Consider the following 13,863-nt stretch of genomic DNA (forward strand, 5'->3'; position numbering starts at 1 on the left):
CCCAGCTCACTCCTTCCTTCTCCTGGCCTCATGACAGGGGGTGACGTGACCGCGCCAAGGCACTTCCCTCAGACCAGGGACCCCGCCCCGGGCCACCGCCCTCAGGACTCCAGCCTAGGGAGGGATGCTGGGGGCCTGGGGGCCATCTCCTCTCCTCACCCACGGCCCTCGACCAGGTAACAGGGCAGCAATGCCTCCCCCATGAGGTCCAGGGTCCGTGGAGATCAGTGGATGGGGGAAGGGAAGGAGAACGGGTCCCCAGGCTGGTGTGACCAGGCTGGCTGGCCCCTGCTCAGGGCTCTGCAAGGTGAGAACTAGAAAAGCATGGCTCCTGAGCTCAGCCTCTTGAGGAGGAACAGTGGGAACAGGGCAGGGCTGTGGCCCAGGACTCAGGAGCTGCGGGAAGGGAAGAGAGTCAGGGTCAGGGCCCAGGACAGCTTTGAAGAAGAGCACGGTTTGCAGGGGGTGCGGGGGGCTAAAGGGAACCCAGGCCAACAACCTAGAGTCAGATGTGTGGGGTGCGGAGGAGACAGTCTGAGAGTCTGGGGGGAGGGGGGAGGAAGGGGAGGTGGCCGTTGGACTTCGCCCCAGTAGTTGTTGATGGGCCCTTAGCAGAACAGAGGGGTGGTTTTAGGAAGCTCAGTCTGGCTGGAGAAGGAGGGGCCATGAGGCTTGTGCAGAGGTCCCGACCCCATGCATGGGTGGGAATGAGGGGGGGCAGCAGCAGGGGCCCCTCAGGGCTGTGGGTGCTTGTTCTGCAGGCTGCGCCTGGACCAGAGCCAGCCCGGGGTGGTGGACGCCCATCCCGGCCAGCGGATCCGGTTGACCTGTCGCACTGAGGGCTTCCCACCCCCAACCATCGAATGGCAGAGAGACGGGCAGACCCTCTCTTCTCCCAGGTCTGGTCAGCGCCTCTCCCCGCCCTGCCGGCCCCACCCCACCCTGTGCAGGCCCGCGGGGGAAGGAGCTGCCAGCAGTCACTGGCCAGTCAGGGGCTCTCGAGATGGAGCTGCTGGGCAGAGGGCTCCTTGGGCCTTTGCAGAGCAGTCAGTGGACAGAGGAACAGGGCAGCGAACAGGTGGTGGCTGGGGGAGGAAGGAGGCAGGCACAGTCCTGGCTGTCACAACGGCTAATGTGGCCCCACGTGAGCGTGCGGCCGGTCTCCACCACAGTCTGCAGAAGAGCCACGTAATTCTACTCCATTTTCACACAGAAGCTCAACACCACACAGCTCCTCAGTGGCAGGACCAGGATGTGAGCCCACTAAATGAGTGGAGCAAAAACTGGAAACACACATTATTTGTGTCAGAAAACGTGAAATGATTTATTGCCGGGGTTAGGAGTCAGGCACCTTCGAGTGAATGAGAGTGCTGGCAGGTGGCTGCCCACTGGCCCTGTCAGACCCACTCCCACCTGGAAAGGAAGACCCCCCCCCCATCTCCATCTGCAAGGGCTAGAGCCCCTGACTCTGCTTGGTTCCCCAGACACCAGCAGCAGCCTGATGGCTCTCTGGTCATCAGCCAAGTGGCTGTGGAAGATGGTGGCTTCTACGCCTGTGTCGCCTTCAATGGGCAGGACCGAGACCAGCAATGGGTCCAGCTCAGAGTTCTGGGTAAGGTGCAGTGGGAGGGTGGAATGGAAGGGTGACTGGGGCCAGTGGCCTGGGAGGGCAGGTGGCACAGGTTGGGCAGGCTCGGGATAGTGGCTAACAGTGCCCCCTCCTTGGGCCCAGGGGAGCTGACGATCACAGGGCTGCCCTCTACGGTGACGGTGCCAGAAGGTGACACGGCCAGGCTGCTGTGCGTGGTGGCAGGAGAAAGTGTGAACATCAGATGGTCCCGGTAAGGCTCCGTTCCAGACCCACACCTGAGGCTGCACAGCCCGAGCACAGGCAGTCCACCTCTCTGCAGGGATGCTGCTGTCCCCGCCGTCCCCACCCCCTTCTCCCACTCCTGCCGCCAGGCCTGGCGCCTACACAGTGAGGCCCCAGAGGACGGCTCTCTTCTCTTAGCTGGGCCATACCAGGGTTTCTCAACTCCGGCACTGGTGCCAACTTGGACCCGATAATTTTGGGCTATCCTGTGCAGTCGGATGTCTAGCATCATTAGGCCATCGCCCACTAGGTGCCAGTAGCACCTCCTCACAAGTCATGACAATAAAAAATGTCTCCAAATGTTGCCCAGATCTTCCCTGGGGTTGAGAACCACTGGGCCACACTCAGCTTTGGGGACTTCAGTAGCCTTTTTAGGACTCATTCGTTCTAAATGGGGTCTGATTCGCTCACTCAGCGCACACCTTTTGCCTTCCTCCTCCTCGCAGTCGAGTAGGCTGGCTTTGGGGATCCCGGATCCTCAGAGCCCCGTAGATACTCTCAGGCGGGAGATGCCCGTCGCCCCCTGAGCGCTGTCTGAGCACTGAAGAGCGAGGCCGACTCCCCTCTGGGAGCATCAGGAAGGGGCGGCCATGTGGTGACTGGCTGGGCCTTGAAGGCTGAGGAGGGGAAGGATGTTCTTCGTCAAGTGAAGGGCGATCCCAGGACAGGAATGGCCCTCACCCTGGACGAGGCTTGTACCTTTACCTTTGCCTCCCCCGGCTCTTCCCAGTGGGAACACGCTCAGGACTCCCTGTGTTTCCCTGAATCCGGGTCTTTGAGCAGTTTCCTCTTCACAGCACCTCTGTTTATAGCATGTCTCCACCTGTCCACCCACTCAGCCCTCGAATGGGGGCCTCACCTCCACCCCTGGCCAAGGCCCCCAGCTACTTCCCTGCTCCTAAATCCTCTGGACACATCCCAATCCCCACACGGCCTGTACCCTTCCTGCTTCTTTCCCGCTGGCTCATCGCCTCATAGCCACCCCTTAGGAGCCAATGGCCCTCAGGGTCGGGCCTTGGTCCTCGGTTTATCTAACGTCGCCTTCGGCAAACATGCAGACACATGTTTCCGGGACCACCCAGTGGTGATGCATGACCTGGGTCCAGACCTCAAACCCGATGCCTCCTGGTATCTCACAGGCACCTGAATGCAAAATGGTGGACAATAACCTCACCGTTCACCCCTCATCACTGTCCTGGGTCTCCCATGGTGGAGGGGCACCACCATCACCCAGCACCCCAGCCTAGAAACTGCTATCCTCCTCCATTTCTCCTCTCCCACATCTGACCCTCCTCCCAGTCCTTTATTGCCTGTGTCATCTACCTGTGCAACAGCCTCTGACCTGGTCTGCTTTCAGGCTTGTCCCTCAGCCTCCACTGCAGTCAGAGACCCTTTCAAAGTAGATACCATGTCAGTCCTATTTACCCCCTGGATCCAGTCCACTCTCCTGACCAGAGCCGCGCCCCGGCCACGGCCTTCCTCCAAGCTCCCGAGACCCCATGCTGCCCTCTCCGCATCCTCAGGCCAGGCTCCCCCCAACACCTGCACCCCCACCCCAGTGCCTGGGGGTGGGGAATGCTTACGTGCTTCAGCCAGCACAGGGCCCGGCACCTCATGGCTGCTTCGTTCTTCGTTAATGAAATGTGGTTCCTGTGGGGCGGAGGCACGTTTACAGCCCTCAGAGCACTGTGCTCGGTTGGTGTGTGTGTCACTTGAGTTCTTTCGCTTTGATAATGTCCTGTCTGTTGGGTACCCTGTCCCACCTCTTCTGTGAGGTGAGGGCCAGCTGTCTGTCCACAAAGAGGGAGCAGCTGACTCTGGAAAGGTCTTGGATTGCCTCCTCCCCCTGCCTCTTGGCCCTGGACAGCTCTCACGTCCTCTCCCCTCCAGGAACGGGCTGCCGATACGGGCCGATGGCCACCGTGTCCACCAGTCTCCAGATGGTACTTTGCTGATCCACAACCTGCGGGCCGGGGACCAGGGCTCCTACACGTGCAGCACCTACCGTGGCAGCCAGGCAGTCAGCCGCAGCACTGAGGTGAAGGTGGTCCCACCAGGTAGGAAAGGCTGCTTGTTCCCGAGCAGCCTCTGCGGCCCCAGGGTCTCTGGTCCGAGTCCGGACTCGCTCTGCCAGTTCCTGGAAGTGTGACTCGGGCAGGGGCTTGGCCTCCCTGAGCCTTCCTCTCCTCACTGCCCGACAGGCTATAGTGAGGATGAAGGAAATAAGTGGATGACAGGCATCTGCTAATAGCTTAATAGATGATGCTAAATATCATTTTTTAGACTTACTGGTTTTATTTTGAGAAACAGGATTGACTGGAAGTTTATAATACTTAAGACAGGTCATTAAAATCTGTCCATTCTAATTAGGGCGGCAAAACATGGTCCTACGATTGGAAAGTGCCTGTAAGGCCTTTGATCATATGCCCAGAAAGGAAAGGCAGGGATTAGTGCCGCCATCTTACAAGCGAGATACTCAGCGGGAGAGCTCCAGGGATGCTGCCACAGGTCATGCAACAGATTTGTGGCCAAGATGGCGCTAATCCTCATACTTAATGTTCTTTTCACTAAACTATTACACCTGTAAGTGGGCAGAATTTTCCTTGCGTTATTTAGTAAGTTGATATGTCAGCCTTATATTCTCTAGCTCTTGCTCTAAGTTGTTATTAAATCTAAATACCATGTTTTAAGATGCATTTTCATACCACTAAGGAAAAAAAGGCTAATTCAATGCTAAGACACCATAATTAATTTGCAGTCCATTTGACAGGTGTTAAAATATGAAAATAAGTGCATCTCAGAATTGATGAAACAGCTTGTGGTTTCATCTTCAATCTCACAGGAGCTGTGTGTTCAAATAAGCCAGAGGGACGGGGGGCTAGGGTGGGGAGGATGGTGGTGATCTTTGCCCTACACCCAGTGTGCCCTCCATGTACCCTCAATCTGGGCTCACTGAGCAGCAGGGCTGTGCCCGGGGCTGGGAAGAACGTGCGGGGTGGGGGGGGGGGGCACGCGCCTGGCTGCCAGAATGAGGGTGGGGACTGGTCAGTGCTAGGGGCTGAAAGTCTGGTAGAAGTGTTGTTTAGGGAGTTGGACTGACACTTGGCCTCCAGTTTGTGAGCTCCTTAGAACAGTGACCGGGACCCATGTCCCCGGAGTCCAGCCCAGGTCTTGGCAGCACCAGGTGCTCAGATACTTGGTGACAGCCTCCTACTGCAGGAGCTACTTCCCGCCTCCGATGATGCCCAGCAAATCCATCTCTTGTCTACATAATAACCAAGCTTACCAGACTTGAGACAAACCAGAATACAGATTTATTTGACAGAGAGCAGTTAGGAGGACCCTGACGGTCGTGATTCCTGTAGACACGTCTGTATGGGAAACTTGCTTGAGGAAGGCTGGTGGGACTCCTGATGACGTGTGGTCACCATGCTGAAAGGTCTGCTGTGACCTGCCTCTTGGAAACAGCACTATGGCCTCCGTCGGCCACTTTTCTCCCACCCGTGCTGGACTACCGTGTCGCTAATCTTAGATATTTTAGGGGCATCTTTCTTTACTAGAAGTGGCCTCCCTCCTAACTGTATTCATTCCAATGGATTAGGCTGCAGCCATTTTTTCTTTGGGGGGTGGGGGTGGGGTTTCACCTTGCCCTAGTCACGGTTTGGTGGCGAACACTGAAATTAGTGTTAGCATTAGGGCGGGGATGGTGCTTGAGCCAGTCACCCTCTAGAGCAAGCATGTCAAACTCGTGGGCATGTGGCCCAGCCAATATAACGGTATACAAATTTCATAACTTAATTTTTACAATATCCTGTTATACATAATTACCAAACTACAACATTCACTGACTGATTACTATAATCGTGTTGCATTCATTTCTCTTACGTGCCTTACGCGCACCATTTCTCTCCACTAATACTAGCAGTGAATATTTTAGCAGCCAACTGCCACGTCATTAGTCTTGGACTAACTTGTTTGGTGTGCGCAACAGGAAATATTTCGCTTTTGGAGAACAAGAAAAATAGGTTTATTTGCGTTATACTTATTAATTTGTGCAGTTATTCAGTGTCTGGTAAGTTAATGTTCAAGAAAAAATATTTTACTAAAATGTTCTATTATGTTAACGATTGCTCATTTATTTCAGCCCTGTGTATTCAGCATGTTTCTAGGAAAACTGAAGCTTCTGTTTTTATGCGGCCCACATAAACTTAAACCTAAACCTTGTTTATTTGGCCCGTGTTAGCCTTTGAGTTTGACATGCTTGCTCTAGATCCGTGGTTCTCAACCTTCCTAATGCCGAGACCCCTTAATACAGTTCCTCATGTTGTGGTGACCTCCAATTTCATTTACAAATTGAACATAATTAAAGCATAGTGATTAATCACAAAAACAATATGTAATTATATATGTGTTTTCCGATGGTCTTAGGCGACCCCTGTGAAAGGGTCGTTCGACCCCCAAAGGGGTCGCGACCCACAGGTTGAGAACCGCTGCTCTAGAGTACTAGAGTAAGGGACATACTTCTACTGTGAGGACTTATTCTTTTTGCTTAAAATATTGTTTAGAAATAGAAAATAGTACAGGGAAAAAACACAGTTAAACACTCATGTGCCCATTGCAGATGGGGAAACAGAGAGCTTAAGTATCTGCCTAAAGTCAGCCAGCTGGCAAGTGGGAGAGCCAGGACTGCGCCCCGGAAGTCTGGCTCTGGAGCGGGTGTGCTTAACCTCTATAGTCAATGGTCATTTTGTTGTACTTTGGGATAAGCCTTCCCTGAGGTCCAGGAGGTTTGACTTTAGGGAAAGTGCTACTCAGGACCAAGCCAAGCGGGGAACAGCCCCTTCCAGAAAGAAAAAGGAAGTTAAGTAGATAGGCCACTTGGGCCCTAAGATGAAGCAGCAGACGGAAACTCTCGCAGTTTGTAAGATACAGAAACTCCTAGTAAATGCCAAGGAGGGGACCAGTGCTCTGTGCTCAGTATTGAGCATTGCTCACAAGACCGTTTTCCTGTCACCTTGACTAACTCGCACTGCTTTCTCAGGGCGGGAGAGGAAAAACAGGGAAACAAAGTGACTAAGATAAACTGGGACTACTGAATAAACAAAACTTTGGGGTGGGAGGAAACCAGCAGTGAGAGAGAGGACAAAACAGCACTTGCCAACTCAAAATTTTTCTTTAGGGCGGATCCTACTCTTTCTTCTTCCCAATCTAAAGGCCAAGGCAGAGGGCATTTAGCTTGTCAGGTCTCAACAGTAAGGGTAGGGAGTTAACTTCGAGATGTTTAATCATCTAGTCAGTCAATACTTGGGAGTCTGCAATGGGCTGTGCTGATGTGGCCAAAGAATAACGGGAGGATCACCGCATGCTAAAGCAGGGCCAAAAATGGATGGAAAATGACTTCCAGTCAAGATGGCAGAGTAAATATTGTGCTCATCTTCCCCCACGATCACATCAAATTATACCTAAATTAGAGAACTGCCTGAAGAAGAGGAAACAGAAGTCCTATAACTAAGGATATACAGAAGCAGCCATGACGAGACTGGTAGGAGAGGGCAAGTCCCACACCCAGCCAGCAAGGTGGGAGGCGGGTGCCAAATCTGAGCTCTCCATTAACCTGGCCAACACTGTTTGCCCCAACCAACTCATAGCCAACCTAAGCCGCTTCCAGTGACTTTTCCACAAAAGCAGCTGTCCTTGCTGCAAACTTTCATAAAATCTCCCAAAGGTCCAGAAACCCAAACAAACAGCAGCTGGTCTTGGTGTGCCCTGTAGCTCCCATTATGTGGCCCAAGCCTGGCATAAGCTGCAGCGCATGCTGGCCTGGAGTGTAGCTTCAACTAAGTGGCCACAATATGGCACTAGTGGCAGCTGGCCTCAGTTCGCAGCTTAGCCTCTCCTGGGTGCCCCCAAGCCCAGCACAAGCAGCAACCAATCGCAAATCACTTTGTAGCTCCCATTAGGCAGCCCCAAGCTAGGCACAGATGGCGGCTGACGTTGGCCTGCACCAGAGCCCTTCCCAAGAGCCTCCAGAACCAACACAGCCAGTGGCCAGCTTCAGACCACACCAAAGTACCACCCAGTCAGTTCCACAAACAACACACGGGACGAGCAGACTTGGCTGGCACAAGAGATCTGCTAAAGCAACTCCTGCTCCTGGGGTCAGCCCCTACAGCTTTCCTGTAGTCATGGCCAGTCAGCCTGAGGGTCGATCTCACCTACTGACATGCCAACAGCAATCAGGCTCAACTACAACAGGAGAGCAAACACAACCCACATAAGGGACACTCCTGGAGCGCCCAGCTCAGGTGCATAAGGAGACTGCTCCACTGGTCCTCACAGGACACCTGCTACATAAGGCCACTCTGCCAAGTCTGGGAGACAAAGCAGACCTACATAATACATAGAAACAAACACAGGGAGTCAGCCAAAATAAAGAGACAGCCATGTTCCAAATGAAAGAACAGGACAAAACTCCAGAAAAAGAACTAAATGAAATGGGCACAAGCAATCCACCAGATAAAGAGTTCAAACACTGGTTATAAGGATGTTCAGTGAGCTCAGTGGAAGAATAGATGAACTCAGTAAGAACCTCAACAAAGAGATAGAAATCATACAAAAAAAAGAACCAGTCAAAAGTGAAGACTACATTAGAGGGAATCAACAGCAGATCAGATGAAACACAGAATCAGATCTGGAAAATAAGATAGTGAAAAACCAAGAAAAAGAATGAAAAAAAATTTGTGTAAGGGACCTTTGGGATAAACCATTTTTTATTTTTTTTGAGAGAGTGGAAGGGAGGGGAACAGACACATCAATTGGTTGCCTCCTGCACATGCCCTTCACCGGAACTGAACTCGGGACCCTTCAGTCGAGGGCCAACACTCTATCCACTGAGCAAAACTGGCTAGGGCAGGATAAACCAACATTTGCATCGTAGGGGTACCGAAGCAGAAGAGAGCAAGGGATTGAAAAATCTATTTGAAGAAATAACGACAAAAGACTTCTCTAATCTGGCAAAGGAAATAGACATACAAGTGCAGAGTCCCAAACAAGATAGGCCACACCAAGACACATTATAATTAAAATGCCAAAAGTGAATGACAAACAGAGAATCTTAAATGCAGCAAGAAAAATGCAGTTAGTTACCTACAAAGGTGGTCCCATAAGACTGTCAGCTGATTTCTCACAAGAAACTTTACAGGTCAAAAGGGATTGGCAAGAAATATTCAAAGTGATGAAAAGCACAGACTTATAACCAAGATTACCCTGCAAAGCTATCATAGGAAATAAAAATTCTCACTGACAAAGGCAAACAGTATTAAGGCAGTGGATCAACAGCTAGTACAAAGGTTAAAAGCAGAAGTAGGAAGATCATGTGTAATTACAGTAATAAAATAAGGGACACACACAAAGGAAGTAAAAAATGACCATAACATAAACGTGGAGGTGGTGAGTAAAAATTATAGTCATTTTAGAATGTGTTTGACTTTAAGCAACCATCAACTTAAAATAGACTGCTATAAACATACGGAAGCACATGGTAACCACAAACCAAAAATCTACAAGAGATATGCAAGAAATAAAGAGAAGGGAATCCAAACACGATACTACAGAAAGTCACCAACATATACTTGTAAGAGAGCAAGAGAGTAAGAAAGGAACAGCGAAGAACTACAAAAACAATAACATGGCAATAACTACATACCTATCAATAATTACTTTAAATGTAAATGGACTAAATGCTCCAATCAAAAGACACTGGGTGACTGAATGGATAGAAAAACATGACCCACACGTATGCTGCCCACAACGGACCCACTTCAGCTAGAAAAACAAGCACACAAGGGATGGAAGAAGATATTTCATGCTAATAGACACCATCCCAAAAGCTGGGGGAGCAAGACTTAAACAAGATCAACTTTAAAACAAGGGCTGTAACAAGAGACAAAGAAGGGCATTTCATAATGATAAAGGGATTAATCCAACAAGAAATTATAAATGACACATTAGACCAGATGGATTTAATTGACATTTTTAGGACATTTCACCTTAGAGCAGAATATATATTCTTTTCAAGTGCACACAGAACATTTTCCAGGATAGCCAACATGTTAAGCCATAAAAGAAGTCTCAATAAATTAAGAAAACTGAAATCATATCAAGCATCTTTTCCAATCACAATGGTATTAAACTAGAAATCAAAACAAGAAAACTGAAAAAGACAAAAACACATGAAGGCTAAATAACATGCTATTAAACAATGAATGGGTTAACAATGAGATCAAGGAAGAAATTAAAAGATATCTTGAGACAAACGTAAATGAAAACACAATGACCCAAAATCTATGGGACACAGCCAAAGCAGTTTTAAGAGAAAGAGAAATAGTAATACAGGCCTACTTCAAAAAACAATAAAAAGCTCAAACAAACCTTGCACGTAAAGGGACTAGAAAAAAGAACAAACAAAGCCCAAAGTGAGAAGGGAGGAAACAATAAAGATCAGAGTGCAAATAAATAAAATAGAGTTTTAAACAATAGAGCCCTAGCCAGTTTTGCTCAGTGGGTAGAGCATTGGCCTGTGGACTGAAGGGTCATGGGTTCAATTCTGGTCAAGGGCACATACCTCGGTTGCAGCCTTGTTCCCTGGCCCTGGATGGGGCACATGTGGGAGGCAACCAATTTCACATTGATGTTTCTCTGTCTCTTCCCCTCCCTCCCACTCTCTCTCTCTTAAAAAAAAAAAAAATAAATAAATAAATGGAAAAATATCCTCAGGTGAGGATTAACAAAACAAAAATAAAAAACCTGAAAAGACAACCTACTGAATGGGAGAAGATATTCATTGAGACATCCAATAAAGGGTTAATATCCCAAATACATGAGGAACTCACAAAACTTAACACCAAAAAACCCCCAAATTAAAGAAGGGCAAAGGTCCTAAACAGACATTTCTCCACAGAGGATATACAGGTGACCAATAGACATATGAAAAGATGCTCAACATTACTAACCATCAGGGAAATATAAATTAAAATCACAATGAGATATCACTTCATACCTGTCAGAATGTCTATCTCCAATAAATCAACAAGTGTTATCGAAGATGTGAAGAAAAGGGAACCCTCATGCACTGTTGGTGGGAATGCAGATTGGTACAGCCACTATGGAAAACAGTATGGAGGTTCCTCAAAAAATTAAAAATACAACTGCCATATGACCCAACAATTCCAATTCTGGGTATTTATCTGAAGAAATCCAAAACACAAATTTGAAAAGACATATGCATTCCTATGTTCATTGTAGCATTTTTAGTAGCCAAGATATGGAAGCAACCTAAGTATCTATCGCTAAATTATTTTATAAAGATGAGGTACATATATATAAAATGGAATATTACTCAGCCATAAAAAAAGAAATCTTGCCATTTGCAACAATATGGATGGACCCAGAGGGTATTATGTTAAGCGAAACAAGTGAGACTGAGAAAGACAAATATTATATGATTTCACTTACATGTGGAATCTGAAAAAAAAAAATGAACAAAACAGAAACTCAGATACAGAGAACAAACTGATGATTTCCAAAGGGGAGAGAGTTTAGGAGGATGGGTGAAAAAGGGGAAGGGATTAAGGTATACAAATTTCAGTTATAAAAACAGTCACAGAAATGTAAAGTACAGCATAGGGAATATATAGTCAGTAATACTGTAATAACTATGCATGGTTTAGATGGGAACTAGACTTATCGAGACTCTGTAAGTTATATCAGTGATTCCCAAAGTGGGCGCTACCGCCCCCTGGTGGGCGCTGCAGCGATCCAGGGGGGTGGTGATGGCCACAGGTGCATTTGGGGGCAATGAGTAACTGCTATTAAAATTAAAAAAATTAATTTCCAGGGGCTGAGTAATATTTTTTCTGGAAAGGGGGGCGGTAGGCCAAATAAATTTGGGAACCACTGAGTTATATGAATGTGTAATCACTATGTTGCACACCTGAAATGAATATAATATTGTATGTCAACTGTAATTGAAGAAAAAAAAAGCATGGGTGGAAATTGTGATCCCTCCTGTAGTTGTACATACAGGTGTTGAAAGGTTACAGAGCAACTGCATTTTGGGGGAATCTGACAGCCACAGTGCCACTTTTAAGGAAATGAAATGGTGAGAATCTTCAGCGCACAGAGCTTCCTTACCCTTTCTTTCTCCCTTGTTGTTTTGCAGCACTGGCCGCCCAGCCGAGGGACCCCGGCAGGGATTGCATGGATCAGCCGGAGCTGGCCAACTGTGAGCTCATCCTGCAGGCCCAGCTCTGTGGCAATGAGTATTACTCCAGCTTCTGCTGTGCCAGCTGTTCCCGTGCCCAGCCTCATGCGCAGCCAGTCTGGCAGCAGGGATGAAGGCCGGCTCCAGCCCCAGTTCTGAAACAACTCGTAGGGCTGGGGAGAAAGGCAGGGAGACTCTCACTCCCCCCTCTGTGGCTGCCAAGGGAGTTACCTTCTGGAGACACTGCTCCCCACCCCACCCCACCCACCCAGTGTTTAGCCTCAGCAGAGGCCAGATCAGCATCTCTGACATGACGGAAAGAAACCTGTTTGGATTAGGATGTGCTTTACTTTACAACTTCCCTCTATAATTTCTGGTACACAGGAGCAGTTCACTGTGTTTTAAAATGAGCTACCAGGGTTTTCACTTCATGTGAAGCTGGATAGGGAGGTGCATAACTATTTTAGTTAACACCTACCTAACTCCCGCTGTGACAGGGAAGGATGCTTTGCTAGAACTAGATCTCATCTGGGGTCAAACAGTGGCCTGTGCTCTAGTCCCTCTCAACCTTCCAGGTAGTAAGTAGCAACCAGCTTCAAGCCCATCTGTGCATATGGTTAACAGCATAACATTGGTGAAAGCTCTCAGGAAAGTGAACTATGAGGTAAGGCTCACCTAGGAATTTAGTATGAAAGGGTAGCAGTTGCATTATTATCTGAGCATGAAAGAACTGGAAAAGCTGCTTACTTTCATCGGGAAGCTGGAGCCGGAAGCCCTCCTCCTGAGGCCAACAGGAAGAGCTGGCTGTGAGGACCGCCTTACACCTGTATGGAGCTGATCGACGGCCCTGCTCTGTACTGAGACCAACAAGGAGCCGCTCCTTCTCGAGTAGGAATCTGTGAATCAAAGTGTTTGCTGCCAGATAAAAGCCAGTCTATTATTAAAAACAGCAGCCTGGCCAGTGTGGCCCAGTGGTTGAGCATCAACCCATGAACTAGGAGGTCAGGGTTCGATTCCCAGTCAGGGCACATGCCCGGGTTGCAGGCTTGATCCCCAGTAGGAGGTGTGCAGGAAGCAACCGATCAATGATTCCCTCTCACCATTAATGTTTCTATCTCTGCCTCCCTTTCCTTCCCTCTCTCTGAAGTAAATTAAGAATATATATATTTAAAGAAACCAGCAACAGCAAGATGGTGGTCCCAATGGAGGGGAGGGCAATGTAATAATAAGAAAGTGGCTTCAGAAATGGTTTGAGTTGGTGGAAGTCATTCTGCATCTCAGGACTTCCAATTCCTTGCTGCTAAAGTAAGAGCCCTGGATTCAATGTGGCTTCTTAGTCCCTTTCCACTTAACTTTTTACAAATCCTCCAGAGGGCTGGCTGGGCCTAGTGACACAGGTTATTCAGAGACATAGGAAAGACAGGTGCTAAGGGAAAGGTTTTATTCATCATGATCATGCTGGCTGAGTGAGGGATACTTATTAGTCTACCTATCATGGGCCAAGGCACAGATCTTTTCTTTCCATTTAAAAATATTGAGGACCATTCCCTTTGATTTACCATGGCTGGTTTTGCTATAGAAATTAGAAAATTTCTAATTTTCTTGGACTCCCCAGTTCTTTAATTAAACCAGTATTTGGCCCATTGGTAACATATTTCCAGAAGGTAAGTTTGAGGTTAGCTAGCTCTTCTTAGAACTAGTCACAGACTAGTGGGCTGAAGTTCAAGGT

At 48.5% G+C, this 13,863-nt stretch overlaps 1 protein-coding gene across 1 annotated transcript in view; it reads left to right on the forward strand.

The window, feature by feature from the left end:
• PAPLN (papilin, proteoglycan-like sulfated glycoprotein) overlaps nt 1-13,155 on the forward strand; it is a 32,541-nt gene extending 19,386 nt beyond the window's left edge. The window contains exons 22-27 of the mRNA XM_014539341.1: nt 38-176; nt 762-899; nt 1,485-1,612; nt 1,733-1,841; nt 3,764-3,930; nt 12,093-13,155. Of these exons, the coding sequence (XP_014394827.1) occupies nt 38-176; nt 762-899; nt 1,485-1,612; nt 1,733-1,841; nt 3,764-3,930; nt 12,093-12,268 (857 nt within the window). The 3' untranslated portion in view covers nt 12,269-13,155. The remainder of the gene's footprint in view (nt 1-37; nt 177-761; nt 900-1,484; nt 1,613-1,732; nt 1,842-3,763; nt 3,931-12,092) is intronic.
• The last annotated feature ends 708 nt before the right edge of the window (nt 13,156-13,863 follow it).

This window comes from Myotis brandtii, unplaced genomic scaffold, assembly GCF_000412655.1.
Source record: "Myotis brandtii unplaced genomic scaffold, ASM41265v1 scaffold213, whole genome shotgun sequence".
Classification (NCBI taxonomy): domain Eukaryota; kingdom Metazoa; phylum Chordata; class Mammalia; order Chiroptera; family Vespertilionidae; genus Myotis; species Myotis brandtii.